Source organism: Pteropus alecto, unplaced genomic scaffold, assembly GCF_000325575.1.
Source record: "Pteropus alecto unplaced genomic scaffold, ASM32557v1 scaffold42, whole genome shotgun sequence".
In the NCBI taxonomy this organism is placed as follows: domain Eukaryota; kingdom Metazoa; phylum Chordata; class Mammalia; order Chiroptera; family Pteropodidae; genus Pteropus; species Pteropus alecto.
The window spans coordinates 15,297,822-15,322,726 of record NW_006434825.1 but is presented as its reverse complement, the minus strand read 5'-3'; the positions used below and the strand labels follow the sequence as shown (position 1 = coordinate 15,322,726).

At 34.2% G+C, this 24,905-nt stretch overlaps 1 protein-coding gene, 1 non-coding gene and 1 pseudogene across 2 annotated transcripts in view; all 3 read right to left on the bottom strand.

Annotated features, from left to right (window-relative positions):
* Positions 1 to 21,125, bottom strand: part of PHLPP2 (PH domain and leucine rich repeat protein phosphatase 2) — a 57,314-nt gene extending 36,189 nt beyond the window's left edge. Inside the window, exons 1-2 of the mRNA XM_006909827.3 lie at positions 20,495 to 21,125; positions 11,240 to 11,373 (exon numbers count right to left, since the gene is read on the bottom strand). Of these exons, the coding sequence (XP_006909889.1) occupies positions 11,240 to 11,373; positions 20,495 to 20,769 (409 nt within the window). The 5' untranslated portion in view covers positions 20,770 to 21,125. The remainder of the gene's footprint in view (positions 1 to 11,239; positions 11,374 to 20,494) is intronic.
* On the bottom strand, positions 20 to 136 carry LOC112478215 (annotated as a pseudogene).
* On the bottom strand, positions 16,159 to 16,277 carry LOC112478251. The gene has a single exon (XR_003045744.1). It is a non-coding gene; the product is annotated as a 5S ribosomal RNA (ribosomal RNA).
* Positions 21,126 to 24,905: the final 3,780 nt, after the last annotated feature.

The window sequence follows — 24,905 nt, the reverse complement described above, 5'->3', positions numbered from 1 at the left end:
TCTTATTTTTTATTTTTTACGCCTACAGCACCTGGTCTTCTAGGTGGTCTCCCATCCAAGTACTAACCAGCCCGACCCTTCTTAGCTTCCGAGATCAGACAGGATCGGGCTTGATCAGGGTGGAATGGCCATAGACTGAACTAAATCTTGCTGAGCTTGACTTTCTTCAATTATACAGTTTGGATCTTAATAGTACTATCTATCTTCAGGGGTTCTTATAAAAAATTAAGATAATGAATGTAAAGTACTAAGCATAATTTTAGGTATAAAATAAGTATGGAATAAATCACAGCCGCTATGGTTGTGATTAGTCTATTCATGAAAGAAGTAATTAATAACTATGGGAGTATGCTAATTCTATATACAATCCTATTTTTCTGCTCCTTGTGAGAAAAGTTTATGGCTGATAATCATGGTGGCAGAAGTTAAATGTGCATGTAAGAGCTTCTCTTCCTTTTAGCACTCTCTTCCCATTAGAAATACTTATATAACTGAGGTATAGTGAACAAAACAGCACATTATGACAGAAGAGATGTTCTTGGTTAAAGTGCTACTAAAAACAGACAAGTAATTCTACACAGACATGAACAAGAGCAGCAACAGTATGAGGTGGTGCAAAAAGCAATAAACTGGAAGTTGAGGAAACTGGGCTGTACTTATGTACAATTATTACATAATTGATTATTACATAATTGAACTTTGGGCATCACTTTGCCCTTTTAACTATGTTTTTCCATATGAGGAAATAGGCTAGATTACTTCAAAGCTTTGAAACTTTGTTAATACTAGATATATGGGTGAGCCATTTCTCCTTTTTTCTACCTGGCTTTCACTCCTCAAAATTGCACGATTCATAGGTTGATAACGGCCTTCAAATTTCTATCTCCTACCCCAATCTTCACTTAGCAACTGGATCTCATATACTCAATTGCTTGCTAGACATGCTCAACAGATGTACCCATTCATCTCAAATTGACAGATTTAAAACCAGTATCAGACTGGAAAGAAAGAAGTAAAACTATGTCTATTTGCAAATGATATAATCCTGTATATAGAAAATCCTAAGTAAGTCACAAAAAGGGCTATTATAACTAATAAATGAGTTCAGCAAGGTTGCAGGATACAAGATTAAAAAAAAAATCAATAGTATTTCTATGCACTAGGAATAAACAATTCAAAAGTGAAATTAAGAAAGCAACTGCATTTACAATAGCATCAAAAAAATGAAGGTAGTGCAAAACACACTGAAAACTACAAAATATAGTTGAAAGAAATTAAAGAACAAAGAGCTTGCATATGAAGTACAGTACTGACATAAGGACAGACACAGAATAATGAAATAGAATTGAGAGTTCACAAATAAACCTCATTTATGGACAAGTGATTTTGACAAGAGTACCAAGATAAGTCAATGGAGAAAGAATAGTTTTGTCAACAAATGGTACTGGAACAAATGGATATACAGATGCAAAAGAAAGAAGTTGGATCCCTAACTTCACACGATATATAAAAATTAATTCAAAACAGATCATACACCTAAATCTAAAAACTAAAAACTACAAAACTTTAAGAAAACATAGGAATAAATCTTATGGCCACAGATTTAGGCAATGGTTTCTTAGTTACACAAAAAGCACAAGTGACAAAAAAGAAAATACAGATAAACCAGACTTCATCAAAAAATAAAAAACTGTTGTGTTTCAACAGACACCATCAAGAAAGTGAGAAAATGACTCACAAAATAGGAGAGAATATTGGCAAATCATAAATTTCATAAGAGACTTGTATCCAGAATAAAGAACTGTTACAAAATTCAGCAATAAAAAGACAACTCAATTAAAAAATGGACAAAGGATTTGTATAGATATTTCTCCAAAGAAGATATACAAAAAAGGCCAACAAGCACATGAAAAGATGCTCAATGTCTTTAGTTATTAGGTAAATGCAGCTCAAAACCACAATGAGATACCAGTTCATACCCACTACAATGACTTATAATCAAAGACAAACAATTACAAGCATTCATGAGGATGTAAAGAAATTGAAACCCTCATACATTGCTGGTGGGGTTATAAAATGGCACAGCCACTTTCGAAAACAGACTAGTAGTTCCTAAAAAAGTTAAACAATTCCATTCCTATGTCTATATCCAAGAGAACTAAAAACATATATCCACACAAAAACCTGTACACAAGTGCACACAGTAGTATTTATAATAGCCAAAAAGTAGAAACAATCCAAATGTCCATCAACTGATGAATGTATAAACAAAATGTGGTACATGATACAATGGAATTTTATTCAGCTATAAAAAGATATGAAGTGCTGATACATGCTACAACATAAATGATCCTTGAGAACATTATGCTAAAAGACACCAGCCACAAAAAGCCATGTATGCATGATTCCATTTTTATGAATTATTCAGAACAAGCAAATCTACAAAGACAGAAAGACCCCTGGCTGCCAGGTGCCGCAAGTATGGGAATAACTACTAATGGATATGAGGTCTCATTTTATGGTGATGAAAACATTGTAAAATTAAATAGGGTGATGGTTATGCAACTTTCTGAAGGTGTTAAAAAGCACTGAACTGTATGTACACTTTTAAAGGGTGAATTTTATGGTTATGAGTTGTATCTCAATAAAGCTGTTTTTTTAAAACCTCATTTTTTCCCCAAACCTACTATTACTTTTATATTCCCTATCCTGGTTTACAGCATCAGCTACTACAAAGTTGGCTAAAATAATATAAAAATGGGACTTCATTATAGTTTACAATGCTTCCAAACTGCTTAACCAGTCTCTTTTAAAGTTTGCATGAAACACATGTTAAATCAATTGATGTATTTGAGTCTCTTTTTTCTTGGCCTTATTTTTTTATATATTTTATAACAGAGAAAACTCCTAAATCTATCCACCACCACTCTCAGAAGGGAACATTCAATTTTGTTTTAGAAGTTATTTAAATATAAAATAACGTGCTGTTTTATTATTAATTTTGGAGTGTCGGTAGACATCCAGAGTGCCTCAAGTCTCTGATTTTCTGTAAGTGATAAAAAACAGAATGAGGAAGTTCTAATAAGTATTTAGAATGTCTAATAGTTCTAATTAAAAACTAGTTTTCCAATCTCGAAAGCCAAAATTCTAAGTGAAAAATTAGGGATAATTTTAATATCCTTGTACATTTATACTTTCAAATGTTCTATAAAGAAAATGGATTGCTTTTATAATTTTTAAAAAGTTTCTAAAAAGAGAATCAAGAATAATCCTGTAGCAATAAGTACCTCTACTGCCAATAATATAATCTCTAAAATATTTTTTTTTATTGAAATGAATCACGAGTCCTTAAAAAATGGTCTATTCCTACTCTGAGTCAGACATTGGAAAAAAAAAGCTTAGGACATTTTGTTGTGCAAGAACTTACTGCAAAGTCCAGAATCCATCAAAGACTCCTGGAGTCATGCTGGAAGGACACAGAGGCCAAGTGGAAAAGGCTCCCCACTAGCTGGGATGGGACAGATTGAGCATCAAAAAAAAACCAATGGCTGTGATGAGTTGAAACAAATATATATAAACCCATGAAACGATGATGATACTCAAAGAATAAAAAATGAAGTCATACAAACAGACTATGAATATAAATTGAAAGGCAAAAACAATAAAGCTTCTAGAAAATAATAAGGGAAAAGTGTTAAATTGGACTATACTAAAATGAAGTACTTTAAAATAATAATCCCTGTCTCTTCCCACTGAATGCGCCTATAAAACCTGGACAGAATACATGGAGCAGCTATATGAGAATCCCAAAAAGTAAACAGCAGCAGGCAGATTAGGGAAGAAGAACAGAATCTGAAATACCACCCAACCAGTAGTGAGTGTTTTTCTTTCTCTGACATTCCCCAGCCAGGGCTCAAGAAAGCTCAAAACAAAGAAGTGGCCATTGGTGTAGACAGAGAGCTCTAGGCGTAGCCCACAAGTTCTGTCTTGAGGAGTAGAAAAGAAGTCTCATAACACTCAGAGAGAGTGAAGAAAATTCCTCATTCCCCACCCCGCTTTTCTTCATTTTTTCAAGTCCGAGCCCCGGACTGACTGCAAGGATAGGGGACACACACATCTAAAAATGAGGGTGGGGAGGCAGTGGTAAGTTCCCTCTCTGACTAGAAGATCTGCAATCCTAAGAGAGAAGGGTGAAACCTGTTGCATTTTCTGTCTTCTGCTACTGGGCCCTGGGTTGTAGGTACAACAGCAGGAAGTACTCAACAGGGTGGGTTAAATTAAGGCCCAGGATATTGCAGAGAGGAAGGCACTCTGGAAAACGACCCCATAAAGGTGTCTACGAACTCCTGGGCTCATCTTTGAGGTATACAAGAGTGAATGTGATCCTAAACATCATGCCAAAAACTCTGAAAATTGAACTAAGGAATGGAAGCAGAAGGAAAGAAAAAAGAGCACAATGCTGAAAAATTATTTGAGGAAATAACAGGTGAAAACTTTTCAAGTGAAAGACATAAACTTACAGATTCAAAAAGTTCAGTGAACCCCTAAAAGGAAAAACCCAAAGAAATTCAAGCCCACACACTTCATAATCAAACTGTTGAAAATTAAAGACAAAGAAAAAATTTTGAAAGAAGCAAGAGAAAGTTGAAGCACTATTTATATTATAGCAACAATTCAAGTGACTGCACGAGGTTGTACAGGAGCTCTCTGTACTACCTTTCTAACTACTCTGAAAATCTAAAGCTGGCTCAAAATAAAAAGTTAAACAGACAAATAATTAAATATTGGCTGGTATATGGGGGGGTAAAAATGAAATATTTACTTATATTTAAAGAATAAAACAGGAAACTTCAAAACAAATTTCAAACTTGCAATAGGCCCCCCACACAACAAAAAACTTCTGTTATCGGAAGTATTTCAGTAGAAAGCTTTGAGAAGCAGTGGTGGCTAAGCAATTCTGCCATCCACTTTTGTGACCAAACAAGTCTTCTTTTATCTTTAGGCCTTAGTTTCCCAAGTTTAAGACTAAAGAGTTGAATTGGATGATCTTTAGCCTTTCCTATTTCTCACATTTTATAGATTCTTCATACTTCTCTAAATTTTTTCCCGAAAAACTAAATAGTGGAGTATCTTAGAAGTTAAAAGGATGAAATGTAGAACCAGGCAGATTTATCTGCTTCTTAGCTCTGCTATTTGAATGGGGCAAGTTACAACTTCTGTGGAATAATAATATCTACCTATAGGGGTGTAAAGTGAACATGAGAAGAGGTATACAGAGTACTCAGCACTACAGAAAGTGCTCAACACATAGTAAGGGTATATAAAACAAATGCTAGTTATTATACTGAAAGTTCTTCATTAAGCTTCCCTTTCCCACTAATATTCTCTTTGAGGTATCTTAACTTCCACAGCTTTAACATCCCCATGTACCTGATTCCCAGATCTGAATTTGCTAAGCTTTAGTTCCACATTTCTAACAATCTGGCAGACATCTCTAACTGGATACTTACCACCACTTAAAATTAAACATGCCTAAAACCAAGTCATCACCATCCCCGCAAACTAGCTCTTTCTCATAACTCAAGTCCTGTCATCCTCCCAAATTTGTTCTCTTCCTCAACTCCCCTTTTCAATCATCAACTCCTACTGATTATTCCTTTAGTCTCTCATTCCTTCCCATTCCCCAGTTCAGACACCACTAAAGCACACCTGAATTATCATCCACACTGCTGCCAGATTCGTCTCTCTCTGGCTCACTTGGATCCCATCACGTCCTGCTACCATCTGCCAAATGAAAGCTAAACTCTTGATATTGCACTCAAGGCCCAGAACAATCCGGACTCAAATTAGCTGTGATTCACAGAACATGCGTTGAAATGTCTAACCTCTCATCTCATGTCCTCCTTTTCCTTTCTGCTTACTGAAATTCTGACAATTTTTAAAGAACCAAACTAAATATTACTTCACAAAGATTTCACTGATTCTAGAGATATCTCTCATTTTTCGGAGAACAGTGATAGGAAATTTCTCTATCAGCTATCAAAATATATCACATAGGTATATTAATTAAAACAGTGTTGGTATTAGCACAGAACAAGGTAACAGGATAAAGTCCAAAAACAGACCCCTGCCTGTATGGGAACTTATAAATAAGGTGATATTTCAAATCAGTAGGAAAAAGATAAGCTATTTTGTAAATGCTGTTAGGACAACTGGCTATCCATAGAGAAAAAAAGTAAAGTTAGAGCCCTAACTCATACCATATTTTACAAATACTGGGAAAAAATATAGACTATTTATAACCTAGGATAGAGAAGGAATGTAAATGCATTAAAGGAAAAGACTGACAAAATGACTACATAAAACTTTTACACAATAAAAAACAATAAACAAAATTAAAAGACAAATTACGGAATGGAGAAAAGTTTGCCACAGACATAGTATTCATAGGATGCATATTCAGAATATATAAAGAAGTCCTTTAGAGCAGCATGAAAAAAAAAAAAAACAGAAACTTACACAGAAATATCAGTGGGTAATTCAAAGGAGAAGAAATCTAAAAATCCAATGAAATTATGAAACAATATTCAACCATACCAGTAATCAGGGAAACAAATATTATAACACTGAGACCATCATTTTTCCTTCAGATTAGTAAAAAATTTAAATGCCGATAATATTAAAAGAAGATGTGGGCAAAAAAGTAATCTGATATACTGATGGGATATACATTTGTTCTACAGTAATAACTATTAATATTTTAAATGACCGAATAATTTCATGTTTAGAGATCTACTCTGAAGAAACACAGGTACCCAAAAAAGGTACCTTTATTACGATGCTGTTTGTAATAGTCAAAAACTGGAAATAATGTAAATGCACATCACCAGGGAACTGGTTACATAAACTATAATATATATATGATATTCAATACTAGGCAATTTAAAGAAAAGTATATAGACGACCGCTAAGGAAAGATCTCCAAAACATATTTTTGGGTGAAAAAAACCATGAAGATCAACATCAAATGATACCATTTATGTAAATAGAATATATTTCTACAATACATATTGATAGGAATGAAAGTTAGAAAATTCTGAACAGGTATACACCAAATTGATAGTAGTGGTTATCTAATAAACAGTGAATGGGCTTGGGAGGTGACTGATTTAAAAGTTTAAAACACTATAAATAATGAAACTATATTTATATTTTACTTGTGTAATTAAAAATAAAAATTTTAAAAAGGATTAAAAATGTGAAATATACATATAATATAAAACTAAGAAATACATAATACATAAAAGTAAAAGGAGTGTCTTTTAATATATTACTCCTACAGTTTAACAATGATGTTTACAATTAATATGAGGTAGTTTTTTTTTGCAATTTGAGGCAAAGATTAATTTTAACAGTAATAACCTGATGTTGGCAATGGTGTAAAGAAATGTACTCCCAAATTCTACCGATAAAAGAATACACCGATATTGCTAACCTGTGCGATTTAAGGACTATTTGGTTAAAATTTAAAATACAAATATGTAGTGATGCAAAAATTCTCCTTATAGGAATCATGTCCTCCCTCCACCCTAGAGGTCAGCCACTCTCCTGACTTTTATAATAATCATTTCCTTGTTTCTTTTATATTTTTACCACTTATGTATGCATCCTGTATTAATTACAGTAGGATAAACTACCATAACAAAAAGAATACAATAGTTCAAACACAACAAAAATTTAACTCTCTGTTAGGGTGGGCATTGCAGGTTGCCAGGGGTCAACACGGTCAAGAATTGCAGGCTGATGGTGGCTCTGCCATTCTCAGCTCATGACTTCAAATACTGCTCTGATGACTGCCATCCTAGTCTACAGAAGAGGACAGAGAAGCATGCATGGGAAGTTTTAGGAAACAGACACAGAAGTGGCACACAACAATTCCACTCTCTAGCACTGAAGAAAATTTTGTCACACGTGCACACCTAACTGCAAGAAAGGCTGAGAAATGAGGTGTAGCTGGGCAGTCACGTGCCCAACTACAATTCCATTATTACGGAAGAAGGAAAGAACAGATTTTGATGGACAGACAGTAGTACTGCCACACATCTCTGAACCATATGGCTGAGTTCTGCCTGTTTTTAAACTTTAAATGAATGGAAACATAGTATGTGATTCTTTTGTATCTGGCTTCTTTTATTTGTGTTTATGCTCTTTGGACTAAACTGTCCTAAACAAATGTGTGCAAGGAATATGGTACAGGAAGAAATGCTCAAGCTAGGAGTTACGCTACCTAAGCTATACAGTCCCAGAACGACAACTTCATTCACAAATCACACCTTCTGGACTCCATTTCCTCATCAACATGTACAGAGTTGATAACTGTGCTCTTAATCTCCATGATTGATCATGCTACCCACTCATCTTTAGTCAAATATGTCATTTCCACAGCTTTTGTATCATGAATTTGCACTGAGCCAGTCATTCCACTCACTTTTCTCCCAGTACTCTCTCCAGGAAGACTGATAACTAGCATTTGTATAATGGCTGCTTGGAGTACGAGGTACCTTTTATATCCAGCAACCACAGCAGTAGTAACTGGTTTGAACTTAAGCCCTTAAGACACTGGCTTCGTTAATACTATATTCTAACTAAACTAATTCACCAAAGACTCTATACATGAAATACTTAAAACTGATTACTAAGCTATTTGTTTCAAAGAAAACACTTCAAAAATATCTTTGTGTCTGTTAACAGTGGTTGTTTCTGGATTCAGAAACTGGGTGGTTGGAGGAGCAAGGTGAGAGGGTAGCAGACTTTTTGTGATAGTTTTAAGATACGTCCATAAATTCTCTAATATCCCTCTCTTCAAAACGTGAGGCCTAATTCTCCTCTTTATAGTGTCAGCTATACTTGGTGACTCACTTCTAATAAACAGAAAGTAGTAAAAATGATGGTGACTTATGAGGCTACGTCATAAAAAACACAGAGGCACGCACATGTGTGTGTGTGTGTGTGTGTGTGTGTCTGTCTGTCTGTCTTATCACTTGGAAAAACTAGCTGCTATGTCATAAAGACATTTAGGCAGTCTGCTAGGGAGGTCCACACAGCAAGGAACTGATATCTCCCCAAAGCTGGAGACCTTCCCCAGATGAGGAACTGAGACCTTCTACCAACAGCCATATGAGTGAGCCATGTGAGAAGTGAATCTTCCAGCCCCACTCAAGCCTTCAAATGACTACTAATTCAACCAACAGAGTGACTACAATTCCAAGAGATTCAAGCCAGAACCATCCAGATAAATTACCCCTGGATTTCTGACCCTAAAAAATTGTATGAGATAATATTTATTATCATTTTTAAGTCACTAAATTTTGAGGCAATTTGTTACACAGCCAATAAATAACTAATACACTTATCTATAGATATATTTTTACCTTCTGTTTTTGGTACCATATACATATATTGCCTCTTTTAAAAATGTTTTAAAAATCTCTTTCCCAAACATAATTTTCTCACTCAAATTATAAAAGCTTCTCTAAACTAATAGAGCTCACTTTTGGAAATGTTCTCTATTAAAGACTCTCCCCTCCAAAATATAATAAGTACTACAAACTAGTACTCTTTTATACTCAACTGGACATATCCTCTTAAGGGTATATTATGATCTTGGGAATGCTATAACTTTTGAGGTTGTGGTAGAAAAATTAATGGAATAAATGCAAACAACTGTGCGATATAATAATGCAAATGCAATCTCAGTGGTTAAAAAGGAGCTTGCAGGCATTTTAAGGCTCCACTTTCAACTTAGAATGAAAACATATAACGAAGAATTCACATTCAACCACAATCAGATAAGGAGTATGTTTCTGTTTCACAATGCTTTTTTTTAAACCAAGTTTTAAGAGTGACAGATAGGTGGTGTTCCTCAAATTAGTCTTAAAGATTCTTCTCAGATTTAACTTCAACCTAGCAACTATTCTCCTTCCATGAACTAGCAAAGGAGAAAGATTAATGGAAATAAAACAAAACCAACTTTTAAGGAACATGTCATAAAATACTGTAGTGATAAAAAAAATTATAAATAAAACCTTTTGTGAAGTGCATTTAATAAAACTGGCGTGTGACATTATCTCACAAGAGTTCTATCAAGAAGCAAACAAAAAATAAGTCAATAATTTGAGGAATGAGAGCAGGGAATCCTAGTCAATGGTTATGTCTACATAAACTAATAATTTAGTTTTTAGTTCAATTGTTTGGTAATTCAAAACTATTAGGTGTTAAATAGCTCTGTTACTTACTAGTTGTATGACCCTGAACAAGTTATTTAACTTCTCTGTTTTCTCATCTTTAAAACAAGCTAATAGTTCCTAATGCATAAGGTGGTTGTAATAAGTAAACCTGGTAACTCATAAAGTAAATTTGGTAACTCATAAGCATAAAAGCACTCAATAAATGGTATGCGGTAGTGGCATTTGTAGACTATGTATATATGAAAAGTAGTATTCAAAAAGTATTTGATTTTAATAACTCTAACTTCATTATTGAAGTTATCCTTTGAAAAACAGTTGGTAGGTGGTCCCTCTAATGCTCTGCCTCTGAGAAGAGACCACCCTCTGTCTGTGGAGTATTATCCCTTTTCTAATAAACTTTCCCTTTAACTCTAACTTTGGTGTGTGTGTTGAATTTTTTCTACACTCTCCGCCTAAGGACCCTCTTCCAAAAAGGAAAAAAAAAAAAAATACACTAGTTGGTAGGGGGGAAAATGCACCAAAAGAGAAGAGAAAGTAAAAAACCCTAGATTTAAAGCCCATTAAATACGGAATACACATTTCATAGGTGTTTCCATTAAATGTTAAGTTGTATGTGATAACAACTACCTACTTCTCAACATTATTGAACTATACAGAAGTTCTTGGGCTTTATAAGAAACTTGAAAATAGAACTGATATTAAAGCATGATCTATCTGATCAAGATTCTGACAAAAGTATAATATAATCTAAGTCAGGAAAACACCAGAACAAAAAGAATAAAAATAAAAAGAGAAGATATTTTTGGCTAATATTTCTGAGCCTTCCCTTAACCACCCTACCTCTTGTTTTTGTTATTTTTTAACTACATTAGTTAACTGGCTTAAAAATAGCTTTTGATAAAATATTTTTAAAAAGCTGAAGACAGACAGGGGCACAAATGATCAACCGAAAAGCAGTTAACATGTTCATAAAGCCACTGATAAATTCTTACCACCATAAAATCGAAGCATACAGCCAAGGTCAGGATTTGTTGCCTCATCCTGTATGCGCACGGGATCGTCATATCCCAGCCTGGATAAGTAATCATAAACAATCTGAAGAGGTCGTTCAGTAGGTTCCAGCCTCCTGTTTGCACAATTCAAAAGAAAAATATTTAGTAAGTAATACAAATGCTTCATTTAATTTATTTTCTTTTAATATGCTCTAGATTTTTTCTTCTATATCAAGATTTTCTTTAATATCACATGATATAACTAATCTAAATAAGTGGTGCTCAAAATTTTTGGTCTCGGGATTCCTCTATAGTCTTGGAGGACCCCAAAGAGCTTTTGATTACATGGGATGTATCTATTGATATTTACCGAATTAGAAACTAAAATTAAGAATTTCCAAACATTTATTCATTTTTAAACAATTATAAACCAATGATGTTAACATAAATAGTATTTTTTGAAAAATATACTTTCCAAAATAAAACAACTTCAGAAAGGACAATGGCACTGTTTTATCTTTTTGTAAATCTCTTTACTAGCTAGTTGAATGGAAAACAGCTAGATTCTCAGATCTGCTTCTACATTCAATCTCTTGTGATAACATGCTATTTTGTCTCAAGAAAAATCCACTGTACATGCATCAAAGACTCAGAGTAAAAAAAAAAAATCAATGCCATAATATTATTATGAAATAGTTTTGACCTCACATACCTCTTCAAAGAGTCTCAGGGACCTCAAAGGATCCTTTGAAAACGTCTGGTCCAAACTTAAAGGCAGCAAAATTATGAGATATAACATTATACTTTCATATCTGATTTCGTGTAAGCTGCCCACACAATTAGAGATGCAGACTTTGGGTTGCCTACTATGTCCTAGGTACTATATATTTCATATATAGTACTATATAACATGTGCTTCACAGATGATTCTTCCATAAAAATTAAGAATGAATGGCCTAATAATTAATTCCCCAGAAATCATTCTACCACATAGTGCTGACTGAAAGCTAAAGTAAAATCAGAATGTCTAGTAATCAATTCTGACCTGTAGTGACATTGCATATTTTAAATCACATAGACTTAAATTACTTAAAAATATTAAAAAAACAAAAATGATCAATGTGTATTTTATAAGAGGTTACATCCATAATTACAGTAAGATGGCTTTTACAATTCTTTCATCAGAAAGCAGAGTTGTAAACAAAGTGGCTAAGAGTATAGGCTCCAAAAGTCAGACTGCTGGGTTTGTGTCTCAGTTCTGCCACTTATCAACTACATGTCCTTGGACATGCTGTTTAATCTCACTGTTTTAAATTCCTCACCAGTATAATGGGAATAACAATAGTACCTAACTCTTGGAACTGTTATTAAATTTATTTACTTTCTTACAACAAGACCATATGTAGAATGTAGTGTTTAGTGAAATATCTTGCACGTAGTAGTGTTCAATAGCATATTAACAATTATTATTCAAAAAATTCTTATGGTTGGAACCAAATTTTAATTCGAATAAAAACAGATTTCCTCATCTGAAACAAGTTTAGGAAAGTCTATGTGTGTTCAAAGGTTTTGAAGAACATTAGCATTTATGTCTTAAAAGGATTCTGTTTAGAAAACTTAAGAATTATATTAATTAGAAGAAACACAATACACCTCCCATCATAGCAAAAAGATAGAAAGGACATCTGTGTTCTGTGGCTAAAGGACTAAAAAATACTGTTGGCAGTAAGATCTAAGTAAAAAATAACATAAACAACTATCAAAATGATGATTTAGGAGTACAAATCATACTGATGAGTACAAAAATAAATAAATAAATAAAACCACCACCTGGCCTATTCTGACTGCTCAGTTCAGATTGTAGCTTCCACAAAATCAGCACTACTACATGGGGAATGATCAAAGAATTAAAAGCCTTCAAAGACCTGTAAATACTGAATCTAATAGAAACAGAGAACAAACTTTTCAGAATAAAAACATCAGTTATAATTAATCTCTAGTCAAATAACTATTCATAAGGGGCTATGATAATATTAGGCATTTTCCCCATACAATGGTAGAATTATTCTAAGAAGGATGCATTTTAAGAAGGAATTCTAATAAACTGAATCTTGGAAGGGTCAATTAGCCATGTAATGTGAAGACTGACTGAAGGATTATCCTGAAGACAAGGAGACCAAGGGCATAAAGAGTTATCTATATCTTTCAATGTCAAAAGGATTAGACTTACTCTGGATTGCTGCAAAGAATGAGACTAGGAGCAATAAGAAGTTGTTGCACGAGTAAACCTGGGTTAAAAATGAGGGAGAACCTTAATAATTAGAGATGTCCAATAATGAAACAGACTGCCTCTCAAAATAGCTCACAGAGCTAGAGAACCATCTGTCACTGATATTTTAGAAGAAACTCCTATAAGAATCAAGTTGGGCCAGATGATCTTTAGAGTGTTAGAACTCAAGAGTCTGAGATTATTTTTGGATACAGAGTTAAATTTATTTAAATATCATAATTCCATATAATGATCACATATTCAGGACCAAGAAATAATACTTTCTGGTTAAATCTCATTAGCTCGATTTTTCAATTTCTCTCTAGAAAACCAATAGAAATGGAAACATCCAAATTCTGAAATATTTTATGTGACCAAATTTCCTTTCCTAAAAAGGTTCTATAGATTTTGAAAATCTGTTTATACAGTTCTACCTAAAGAACATATATTCCCTCATGGGAGGAAAAATACTCAAGAGAATCTCCACATCTGCTCTTACTAATTTAGCATAAATGAGTAAATAAGAAATATCTCAAGAACTGCAAAGACAAGTAAAATGAGGGACTAATTCTATTTACTCATTATATCCTCTGCTTAAGAGAGTAAAGAAATGTTTATGGGGAAGGGAAAAGCTTTAATATGCTTACAGTTCAATTTTGTGTTTCAAAGTTCTAGAAGTTTAACAGGCTGGTAATTAGCTATTTGTGAAACCGCACAAATCAAAGGAAAAGTATATACTGCAAAACAGGTGTAGGAGAGAGTAATGTTGGCAGTGGTAAGTTCCGTTCAGCATTTGAAATACTTTTCTACTAACTGCTTTAAGGACAATAATAAGACTACTATAATAGTTTCAGTTTACATCTAAGTCTTCTAGGAGCTATTATGTCTTTATAAATCTGAATACATCTGCATATGATTATTTCTCTCCAAACTAGCCAACGAATACAGTAATGCTATCATCAGTGGTTTATAGCTCTTAGCCAAAAGTAGTAGCCAACGGTTATTCTAAACAGTGCCCAGAGTTAAGGTACACGTAAGAGAGAGTACATTTCAAGTATCAGTATCACTTCACATGAATTGTAGTTAATAGTGGGAGGCAAAAGTACACATTAAAATCCAACAAAGGGAATATATATTATATCGAAGACCCTAACAAAGCACAGCAACGTTCTCTCCCACAAATTCAAATTCAAATTCAATCTCTGGCCACCTATAAAGGTAAAATCTGCAAATGTTAATATTAACAATACAGATAATAACACAAACAACAATAATGCTACTTCAATGAATGTCTACTCCAGGCCCAACACTAAATGGGAAGTGTTTTACATTTTACAAAGCTATACCTATTTTGCAAATAAGAAAAATGAGGTTCAGAGAGTCACACGATTAGTACAGAATGGCATCAAGGTTTGAACCTGTGCTGGTTTCATTATAAAGCCTATCTTCCTTTAGGAAAACTACATTATTTAACGTAGTTAAAATAATTTATGTAGAAGACAGCTCAAAACTCATGTCAACTCACTAAGGAACCTAAAAAGTTGTTTTAAAATTACTATATTTCATTAAGTCTAATACACCATCATTTGAAAAATATGCTATTTTTTATGCATTATTGTATAATAAAGAATTTTACTAGTCTTGTCCCTGATTCCTGGCAGGAAGATTCTAAATCCTTGGAATTTCCTGAGTAATGGGAGTGTTTTAGTTATTCAAGAGCCTCTTGGATAACCCTTGAGTTTATGCTAAGAGATGAAATGACTCAGGATACAGATGGTGACTAGAAAGACCAAGAACGTGGGGAGCTGGGCTGGGTCTTGGAGACAGCTCAACCTTGGGGGAGGAGAGAGGGCTGAAGACTATGTTCAAGCACTTGATCAGTGATCCAATCAATTAAACCAACCAATGAAACCCCCCAAGAAAAACGCTGTATCAAAGTTCTGTGGTGCTTCCTGGTGGGTGAACACATTGATGTCTGGGAGGGTGACATGATGAGAAGGTATATAAGTTCTACATTCAGGACCCATAGGTGTCTCTTCATTTGGCTGGTCCTGATTTGCATCCTTTATACTAAGACTGTAATTATAAGTATAATGCTTTCTTGAGTTCTGTGAGTCATTCTAGTGAATTACTGAAACTGAAGGGATCATGAGAACCCCCAAATTTGTATCCAGTTGGTCAAAAGTATGGCTGGAATCTGCAGTAAGAGCAGTCTTACTGGGGACTATGTCCTTTAACTTGTGAAGTCTATGCAAATTCTGGGTGGTCAGTATCAGAATCATATTGCAATAAACCAGATAGCACTGCAATAACCATTAAGAAAAAACACTGCCAATTAAACTATGACCCAACAACAACTCTAAGATACAAGACAATTTCAGAAGTATTAAAATGTAAAAACAAAAAAGTTTAATAAAAACAAATTAACATATTCTTCTAAAGTTTTAAAATAACACAAAAATATAAAGCAAACCACAAAAAAAGTTCTTTTTCTTTCCTCAGTGATAATCAGTTCAGTATGTATCCCAAAACAAGATTTTTCATTACACTTTTATTTTATTTATTTATTTATTTATTTAGGCAACCCTTGGTTGACCTCACAGATTGCAAGGACTTTGTCAGCTTACAATCCCTTATTTTTTATTTTTTAAGCCTACAGCACCTGGTCTTCCTAGGTGGTCTCCCATCCAAGTACTAACCAGGCCTGACCCTGCTTAGCTTCCAAGATCAGATGGGATCGGGCTTGTTCAGGGTGGCATGGCCGTAGACTCCCATTACACTTTTATAACATCAAAATATGGTAAACAAAATTTTAGTTACTTGCAAGAGGTCACCCAGCAAGTCAGTGAAAGAAACAGAATTAGAACTCAGGATCTCAAACTCTAAGGATATTATTTTCTGTTATATACATCTTATTACTTCTTGGTTTATCTTATCGAACACAGAAATCTTAGTCACTGTGTTGACAAATGACAAATTAAAGCAAATATATGATAGTGAGCCAAAGAGCACTCCACTTTGTCACATATGATCTTGTTACAACTTTTTAGACAGAAGGCAATGATTACACTAAGTTTTACTAGTGAGTCATTTATCACTTAAACAATTCAATAAAAAAAACAGACCAAATATTATCATATAAAGAGCAAAGGACTGGGAGACAAGACACTGTGTTCTAACTACAGCTCTAGCTCCGGGCGGCTGCAAGAATGTGCTTTCAACCTGCCCTCTTCAGTCTCTGCTCTACATCTACAAAATAAATGGACATGGTCTCAGTGATTTCTACTGGGGAAGTTACTGGCCTTTTGGGCAAGATTATTCTTTGTTGTACAAGACTGTCTCACACATCGAGGGCATTTAGCCTCTCTAGCCCTTGCCTCTCAAATGCTGGTAACTTTCCCCAGTAGTTGGGGAAAAAAACCCTGCCCCCACACGTATTTCCAAATGGAAAGGGCAAGGGGTAGAAGGGTTGATAGGTGGGGTAGACTTTGTTTCCCTAGAAGATGATCTCTCTTAGTCAGGTTCCTTCAAGTGCCAAAATTCTATAAACTAGTAATCCTTCAGCTTTATTTAAGTGACAAGTCCATGACTGAAAAAGAGTACAGAAAAGAAGGAAATCATGGATGATTTAGAAAACACATGGTATAATTTTAGTCCCAGTAATTCCATTGCTAGGACCTAGCCCAGGAAAACCGACACTGTAAAGCTTTATGGGCAAAGGTTCAGTCATCAAAACACTACTTCTGAGTTGAATGATTTGAAACAACCCAAACAGGTAACATTTATTGACTACTTACAGGTGCCAGACATTATTCTAAGTACTTTATTTCCCTGCTACACAAAGTATAGCACATCACTTAGGAGCTTAATGCAGAATCTCAGGCCCCACCCCAGACCTACTGAATCAGAATCCGTACTTTAACAAGCTCCTCAGGTGACAAAAGAGTTTAAGAAACACTACTTTATAAGCATTAGTTCATTTAATCTTCATAACATGTCTAATTAATTTAATCCTCAAAACAACTCTATAATGTAAATACTATCATATTCCACTTTACAGATTAGTAAACTAAGGACCAGAACATTATGTAACTTACATAGGAACTGTCAGAGCCAGGACTTGACTTCACACATTCTCATTCCAGAATCCAAACTCTAAACCATCATTGTATATTATTTCTCAATTTTTAAACAAGTTATAGTATCTCCATAAAATGGAATATTCTGTAGTGATTAAAATTAATGTTTAAGGAATTTTTAATGACACAAGGAAATAAAGTAGGCAGTAAATAAAACTGAATATATGGTATGGTCTCAAATGCGTAATTTTAAAAAGTTATACACACACTCACTTCAAATAAGATCTAGGGAAAAACTGTTACTATGGGGAGGCAATATATGAATCCGGTGTCAGAACGCCAGAGTTCAATTCCAGCTCCATCACTTATGCTCAGGGATCTTAGGTGAGATGCTTAACCTTTTTAAGCCTTATTTTCCTCTTCTATAAAAGGAGAATAATATTTACCTCGCAAGTCCATTGTGAGAATTAAATGAGGTAATCTATAAAATGCTTAAGCATTAAAAATTGTTATTATTTCTCATCACACTTTTTCATTTTTCCAAATTTTGTACAGTAAGTACTTATCACATTTCGGTAAGCAGCAAAAAAAAAAATAAAATAAAACTAAATAAAAATACAGAAAAGAAGGAAGATAATGCCTTAGATTGTCGACTATCTTATTTATAAAGGGCTATCATAAAGAAAGTACCTATTTCTCTGATTAGATAAGACTGAACTCAAGCAATTAACAGTTGAGTAAGATAGCTAAAAAAGATCTTTAAATAAATATGATTAAATAGTGAAACTGAGTAAGGGACACCGAGCCAGTTACTCTCTGGGATGGCCTTTACTCCGAACAAAGTCCGCCATCCACCTTGAATGATTTAGGCATTCCAACTGCCTGGCAGTGCCTGGTTGACCTTGAACAAGTTACCAGACCTCGCACAATGCCTCAATTTTCCTCACATGAAAGGAATGACATATTATCTCCCTTGGAGTTGTGAGGATTTAATGAGAAAACGTGTGTAGAGCACTAAGCACAGTGACAAACAAAAGCAAGCATTTAATGTTAGCTAAAATCTATCATCATCATCATCATCCTTTGGCTGGAGGAGACTTCTTGAGCTCCTATTCCAGCAATGAAAATATATTCACTTTTCAAACCACAATTCAATCGTGTTTTCATTATTACTGAATCACTTATATCTTCAAAGAGCTATTTTATTCCAAAATTATCAAGGTCACAGAGCAAAAAAAAAAAAAAAGATTTGGATTCTTAACTAACTTCAAAACTAGTAGTAGCAACCCAATTCAGGGGGGGTTTCTCCACATTTTTAATATCTTTGAATACATACACACTAGTAAACAAATGAGTAAGTCTTGTCTTTAAATACATCAACTCCATCAGCTACATCTAGGTCAAAGCTTTCCACCTGATAAAATTAGATCGGAATCAGTGTTAAGATTTAGAAAAGCCCAAGGATCACCCAGTCTGATCCTTTCGTTTTACAAATGGATTTAGGAAATGTAGTTAACTGATGAACAAGGAAAACATTCAAATGCTAATCTAGTGTTTAAGGAATTAGTCCAAATCCTAAAAGGAACACATAATAAACCTCAGTTTAGACTTTCAAAAGGACACCAGTTTTTAGCTCAGCTAAAGGTGTTACTATTATTACCACGTTTTAGGTGTAAGTGGGAGCTTCCTTTCTCACTTTCAACAGTACTGAATCCACAGCTTTGAATTCTATTTCAAAACAGTTATTTATCACAAGGAAGGGAGAGGAGAGAAAATAAGGAGCTCTTATTTGACATCTAATTCAAAAAACGGTAATTTTTTTTTAAAGCTGAATCAGAGTTCATATGCACGGTACAGGACTACAATGAGAATACTTTTCTTCATGTTTATATAAAAAATTTTAAAGAAAATAGATTTTAAACATAAAAATATGCTCAACTTCACTAACTAAATGACAATTAAAAGGACAAAATAACGAAACGCCAATTAGAGTTGCAAAAATTTAAGTCACTAGATTTGAAAAAAGATTTATCTTTCAAATGCTGACTTTATGATATCCTAATTTAAAAACTGCTGACAATCATTTCTATTCATAAGCAAGTAAGTATGTGCTCATGCATAAGTATACATATATTTATATATAAAATTTAACACATGTTCTGGAGAAAGTTAAGGGGGAAATAGGTATACTTTTGTGTTATTCATCAAAGTATAACTTCTATGACGAGGAATGTGACAATATCTGTCAAAACTGTAAATGCAGATGTCCTCTGACCCAGCAATTCCACTTCCAGTTTTTCCTACAGATGACATCCATATAGGAGAATTATCACAGGCACAAGGATACTCACTGCAGCACTACTTGTAGAAGTAAAAAACTGGCAACAATCTGAATGTACGTTAATTAGAAATTGGCTAAAATTATGGCGGACTCACAAAATCGAATACTATGCAGTCATTAAATAAATGAAAACGATATAAATATTAATATGGAAAGATCTCTAAATGATATTAAATCAACGATGTGTTACATAGAGCATCATTAGTTTTAAAATTTATATATAGAGATACATACTCATGCATAAGTATATATACTCCTCACTCTATTTCCTTTTATATATTTCAATTTTATCCTATTTACATATTACTTTTAAAGTTTTAAAATATTTATTTTAATTTAGATATGATTGTGTAATCCAAATTAAGTAATTAAATTTTCCTTCACTGATAGTTTTTAAATGTAAGAATCATAACATCAGCATTCTAAGGACAAATCTTTTTTCAAGCCGAGAGAGTCCATAATCAATATCAGCTCCAGCACAATTAAAACCCTAAAGCCCACTTCCAAGCAGAAACACGTATTGCTTACACTGCAGTAGAATTAGAGTGGGAGGACTCAGACCTTACCTGACCAGGTCTCCATGAAGCTGTAAATAAAGACTTTCCCTTCCCTCTCCAGCACATATTTCTGATGCTGGTGTCTCTACTGTGCAAAGGACAAGATGTAAGTCGGAGGAGGAGGAGGAGGAGGCAGAGGAGGTGGCGGTTGTAGTGGCAGTGGTAGTGTCTGCTCCATAAAGGTAAACGCAGCCTCTCTTCACATCTTCTCTCAGCCAGTCTCTTTCTCGAGAACCAAACCTACTTCTCCTATTCAAACAATTTCTGCTCCCACTGCGTTTCATATTTCTCTAAAAAAAACACCAAGAGAAAAGAAATCACTAGCTAGAATGTCTGAGTGAGGCATGTTCAGTCCTCATCCCACCTTTCCACTCTAAAATCACCTGTATCTGCCATGCCCATTCTTCACCTGGAAAACTTAGTTTTCTTTACAGCTAGCTGTTCATGTCTCTATCATCTTCTCTGACCCATTCTTTTTCTTATCTTTTCAGAAAAAATGTCAGTAATAAAACATCCATCTACCTACCAGCCAACATACACAAATTTTAAAATTTTGTCATATTTAGTTCCAATCATTATTCTAAAGAACATAGATACAATATATTCCTACATATACAACTGAAGCCACCTGGTACCCCACCACAATCCCACATCCCTCTTCCTCTCCCCAGAAACAAACACTACTGTATCTGATATTTATCATCCTATGCATTTGTATATGTTTGCCATATATGTACATACCTATAAACTATATATAGTATTGTTTCATGTGATTTAAAACTTTAAACCCTAACATACTTATGTTTCACCCTGCCATTTTTTAATTTTTATTTCAATCTGGTTGTTTTAGAGATATATCCATGCTAATACACCCAATAAAACAAGAGTGAGATGGCTCCTTCAAATGGGTAATATTCCATTTTTGAATGCAATGAAATTTATCCATTCTTCTATTGATGGTGTTTTAGTTTGTTTTTAATTTTTCACTGTTGGAAACAATACTGCAATAAACATTTTTGTACATGTCTCTATATGCAAATTGAAAGCTTCTCCAGGGTCCTGACCCTCTGCCTTATATCCCACATAAGTACAAAATCAACACAATATTGAACAACTATTCTTTCCATTCCCATCATGTTCCAAAAAAAATTACTGTTGCATTCGATAATTTTGCCCCGTGAAATTCATATACATTGTAGAGTCACATTATCTCAAAGCAAAAACTGCTACAGCAATATAACAAGATTCTAAATATTTACCTCTCTATTTTTATGATGGGCCATTTTCTGTTCTAATAAACAAGAGATTTCCACTAACAATTACACTGACATACCTCTCCAGGGTCATGCCCCATTGCCTTTCATTCTGTTTCAGTCAATCCAACTACTTACTCTCTAAACACACCAGCTATTCCACAATTCTGTGACTTGTCTGAAATGTTCTTCTCCATCTTATCCACCTGCCTAGACATTCTTCAAAACTGCTCAGATGTGACCCTCTCTATGCTCTCTATGGAATTATCCATGTCTCTCATCCCCATCTTTCTCCTTCTACCTAGAAAGAGTGAATGACTACTCTCTCCTCAACAGAACTTGTTTCCCTTGAACATACTTATATTACTAAATCGATTGCAATGGGGTTTAACTATTTATTTGATATTTCTTCCTCTATTCTACATTAAGAATCTATTATAGTGCCTTAAAACCTAGGTGGCACAGATATGCATGCAGAACTCAGTTGATATCACAGAAATTTATTCTGGGTCCGTACATTTTCCCAATTAGCTCTGGCAAGAAGTTAAACAAACTTGGGGGTGGGGTAATCTCCATTTTCACAGAGAACTCTATGATCTTTTCTTTGAATCAGCCAAAAAGTAAACAAAATACTTTTGTTACTTATTCCTCATTGGGAAACAGAACTACCTATAAATAAAGCAAATACTATTTTTATAATTACTGAGATTAATATTTTAGGATAATTATAGCACCTAAAATTCAATTTGTAAAGGTGGTAAAGAATGGAAAAGGAAATAAAACAAGAGTGAGAATGGCTTCATTGTTTTAAGTTTAGGATAACATAAGTAAATTGATCATTTTAGGGATTTGAGTATAGCTATTCAGATCTTAGGGATCTGAGTATAGCTATGCAAAACCATGAAGATTATCACTGATTCTAACTATAGATAAGTAGGATAAACCCCTGCAACAAGTGGGAACTAGGTCTCTCCTCATCAAGAGCATCTTCTTAAAGCTGAACATCTCAGAATTAACAAAGGGCTTTCAAGCACTTATTTTATAAACACAGGAGCCATCACGGTTGTACCACCAAATAATTTTAACCACTGAATAATTCAATGGTTAATTTTAAATATTTGTTATTTTTTAATCTTTGGGAAAGATCAACTGATCCATCTGAAAACAGTATTCTATACAGTATATTTATACAAATAAGTTCTGCACTGAGTGAAGAGAAATTTTGCTCACTGCCATTAAGAGCAATCAGACACTATGCCACAAGACCACCGAAAACCTTCTTCCAAAAAACTTTTTAAGGCCAAATAATGGCTCACTGACCTTCTCAATCTTAGAAAAGTGAAGACAGACCCCAGGAAGTATTAGTTTATCCATGATTTTTCTTCTGAGGATTTTTAAGTCATTTTTTAATGTGTATACATATTTCCCTTAAGACTATAAATTCTTTAAGGAATTTTACATATTGAAACATATGTACTGTTGGTCAAAGAATGTATCCCCTGACTAGATGCTAAATTCTACCCTATGAAGATAAACCGCTGAGTTAGAACTTTAACAGGGGTCCCTGACCCCGGGGCCACGGACCGTTGCGGGTCTGTAATCTGTTAAGAACTGGGCCACACAACAGAAGGTGAGCGGCGGGCGAGCGAAGCTTCTTTTGTATTTGCAGCCGCTCCCCAGCGCTAGCATCACCACCTCAGTTCCACCTGAGATTGTCAGGCATTAGATTCTCATAGGAGCACTGGTCCCTGATACGAAAAAGGTTGAGGACCGCTGCTTTGGTGGATATCACTGGGCATTTAAAAGGCCTAGAAACTAAGAAAGCACAGTCCTCTTGCAAAAATCTAGATGGAGTGTTTAGCTATTATTAGCCACCACTGAATTACCTAGTGCTTTCTCGTCCACTGCCTAAAGCATCAGGTAACTGCTGGAAAGGCCAATACTATCCTCTGAGATGCTTTCAGCTTTTAATAATCATTATTCCACTGGAACTGCTCCACTGAGAACATTTATTTTCTCCCTCCCTTACTTTTACATAAGAACTGTTGACAAACTAATCTATAAGGAAACACAACTATAATCACCTCTCACATCAAACAAGTGTATAAAGAACACATTTAAGATTTTAAAATATTTCCAGAAAGCAAAAGTTTTTAGAGTAAGCCATGAGTTAAATACTTACTTCAGTTTTATGCTTTTAACTATAAAAATGAAGATAATATGTGAGGGCTGTGAACATTTCAAATGTGATAAACTATTAAAGGCCCACATACAATTAACTCTAAGATATGCATGGTAAAAACAAAGTCTGGTAAAGTAACTGTCCATACTTAATGAGCACTATTAGAATGTAAAATATCTTAAGGGAGGAAATATATTCCTGCATTCAAACTTTAAAATAATATGGGCTCATCTCTACAAATATACATTTTAAGGTATATTCTGGAAAGGGTAGGATGAGATAGGAGAGGAAGACCATTTCAGTTCATTAAAATCTTTTTGGTATTAATTCATTTTTTAAAACCATATGCATTTAAATACCAAAATACATTATTTTAATCAAAACTTAAAACTATTGTTGAAAAAAACAAATTTCATCACATTCACTGACTGGATTAGTTGTAACTTCCTATCTTCCACAGTAAAAAAAAAAATCCTAAAATTGGAGGAAACATCTAGAAAATTTATGCTTCAAAGGTACTCCCAATTATCTTAAGAGTATTAAAAATATCACACCTATTTTTCAACTACAACTACAAAGGGTACATTCTAAATAGCAATTTGCTAAATAAATCTGGGGACAGATTTTGAATCAAATTTTCCAATAATCCATACAGATGGACCTAGATCTAATCTGGCTAAATTACACTGGCTTAGTTATATTAGCCTTTCTATGAAGATCTGTAAGAGATAAAAAAAAAAAGAATACGCCTTTTCCAAAGGGTCTTCAGAGAATAACATGTAGATTATGACTTTCCTTCCAATTCAGAAAGTCTTCTACTTATATATTCTTTTCCAGTTTCACTTGGCACAAAATTCAACCACTCAGCTATTTAAGGGAACTTCTGTATGTAGAACACATAGCACCTATTCTCCATAGCGGATCCCATTTATTTGCAAGGATTATTTAAAGCGTTAGCCATATGCAATAAAGCAAGGAATACGGA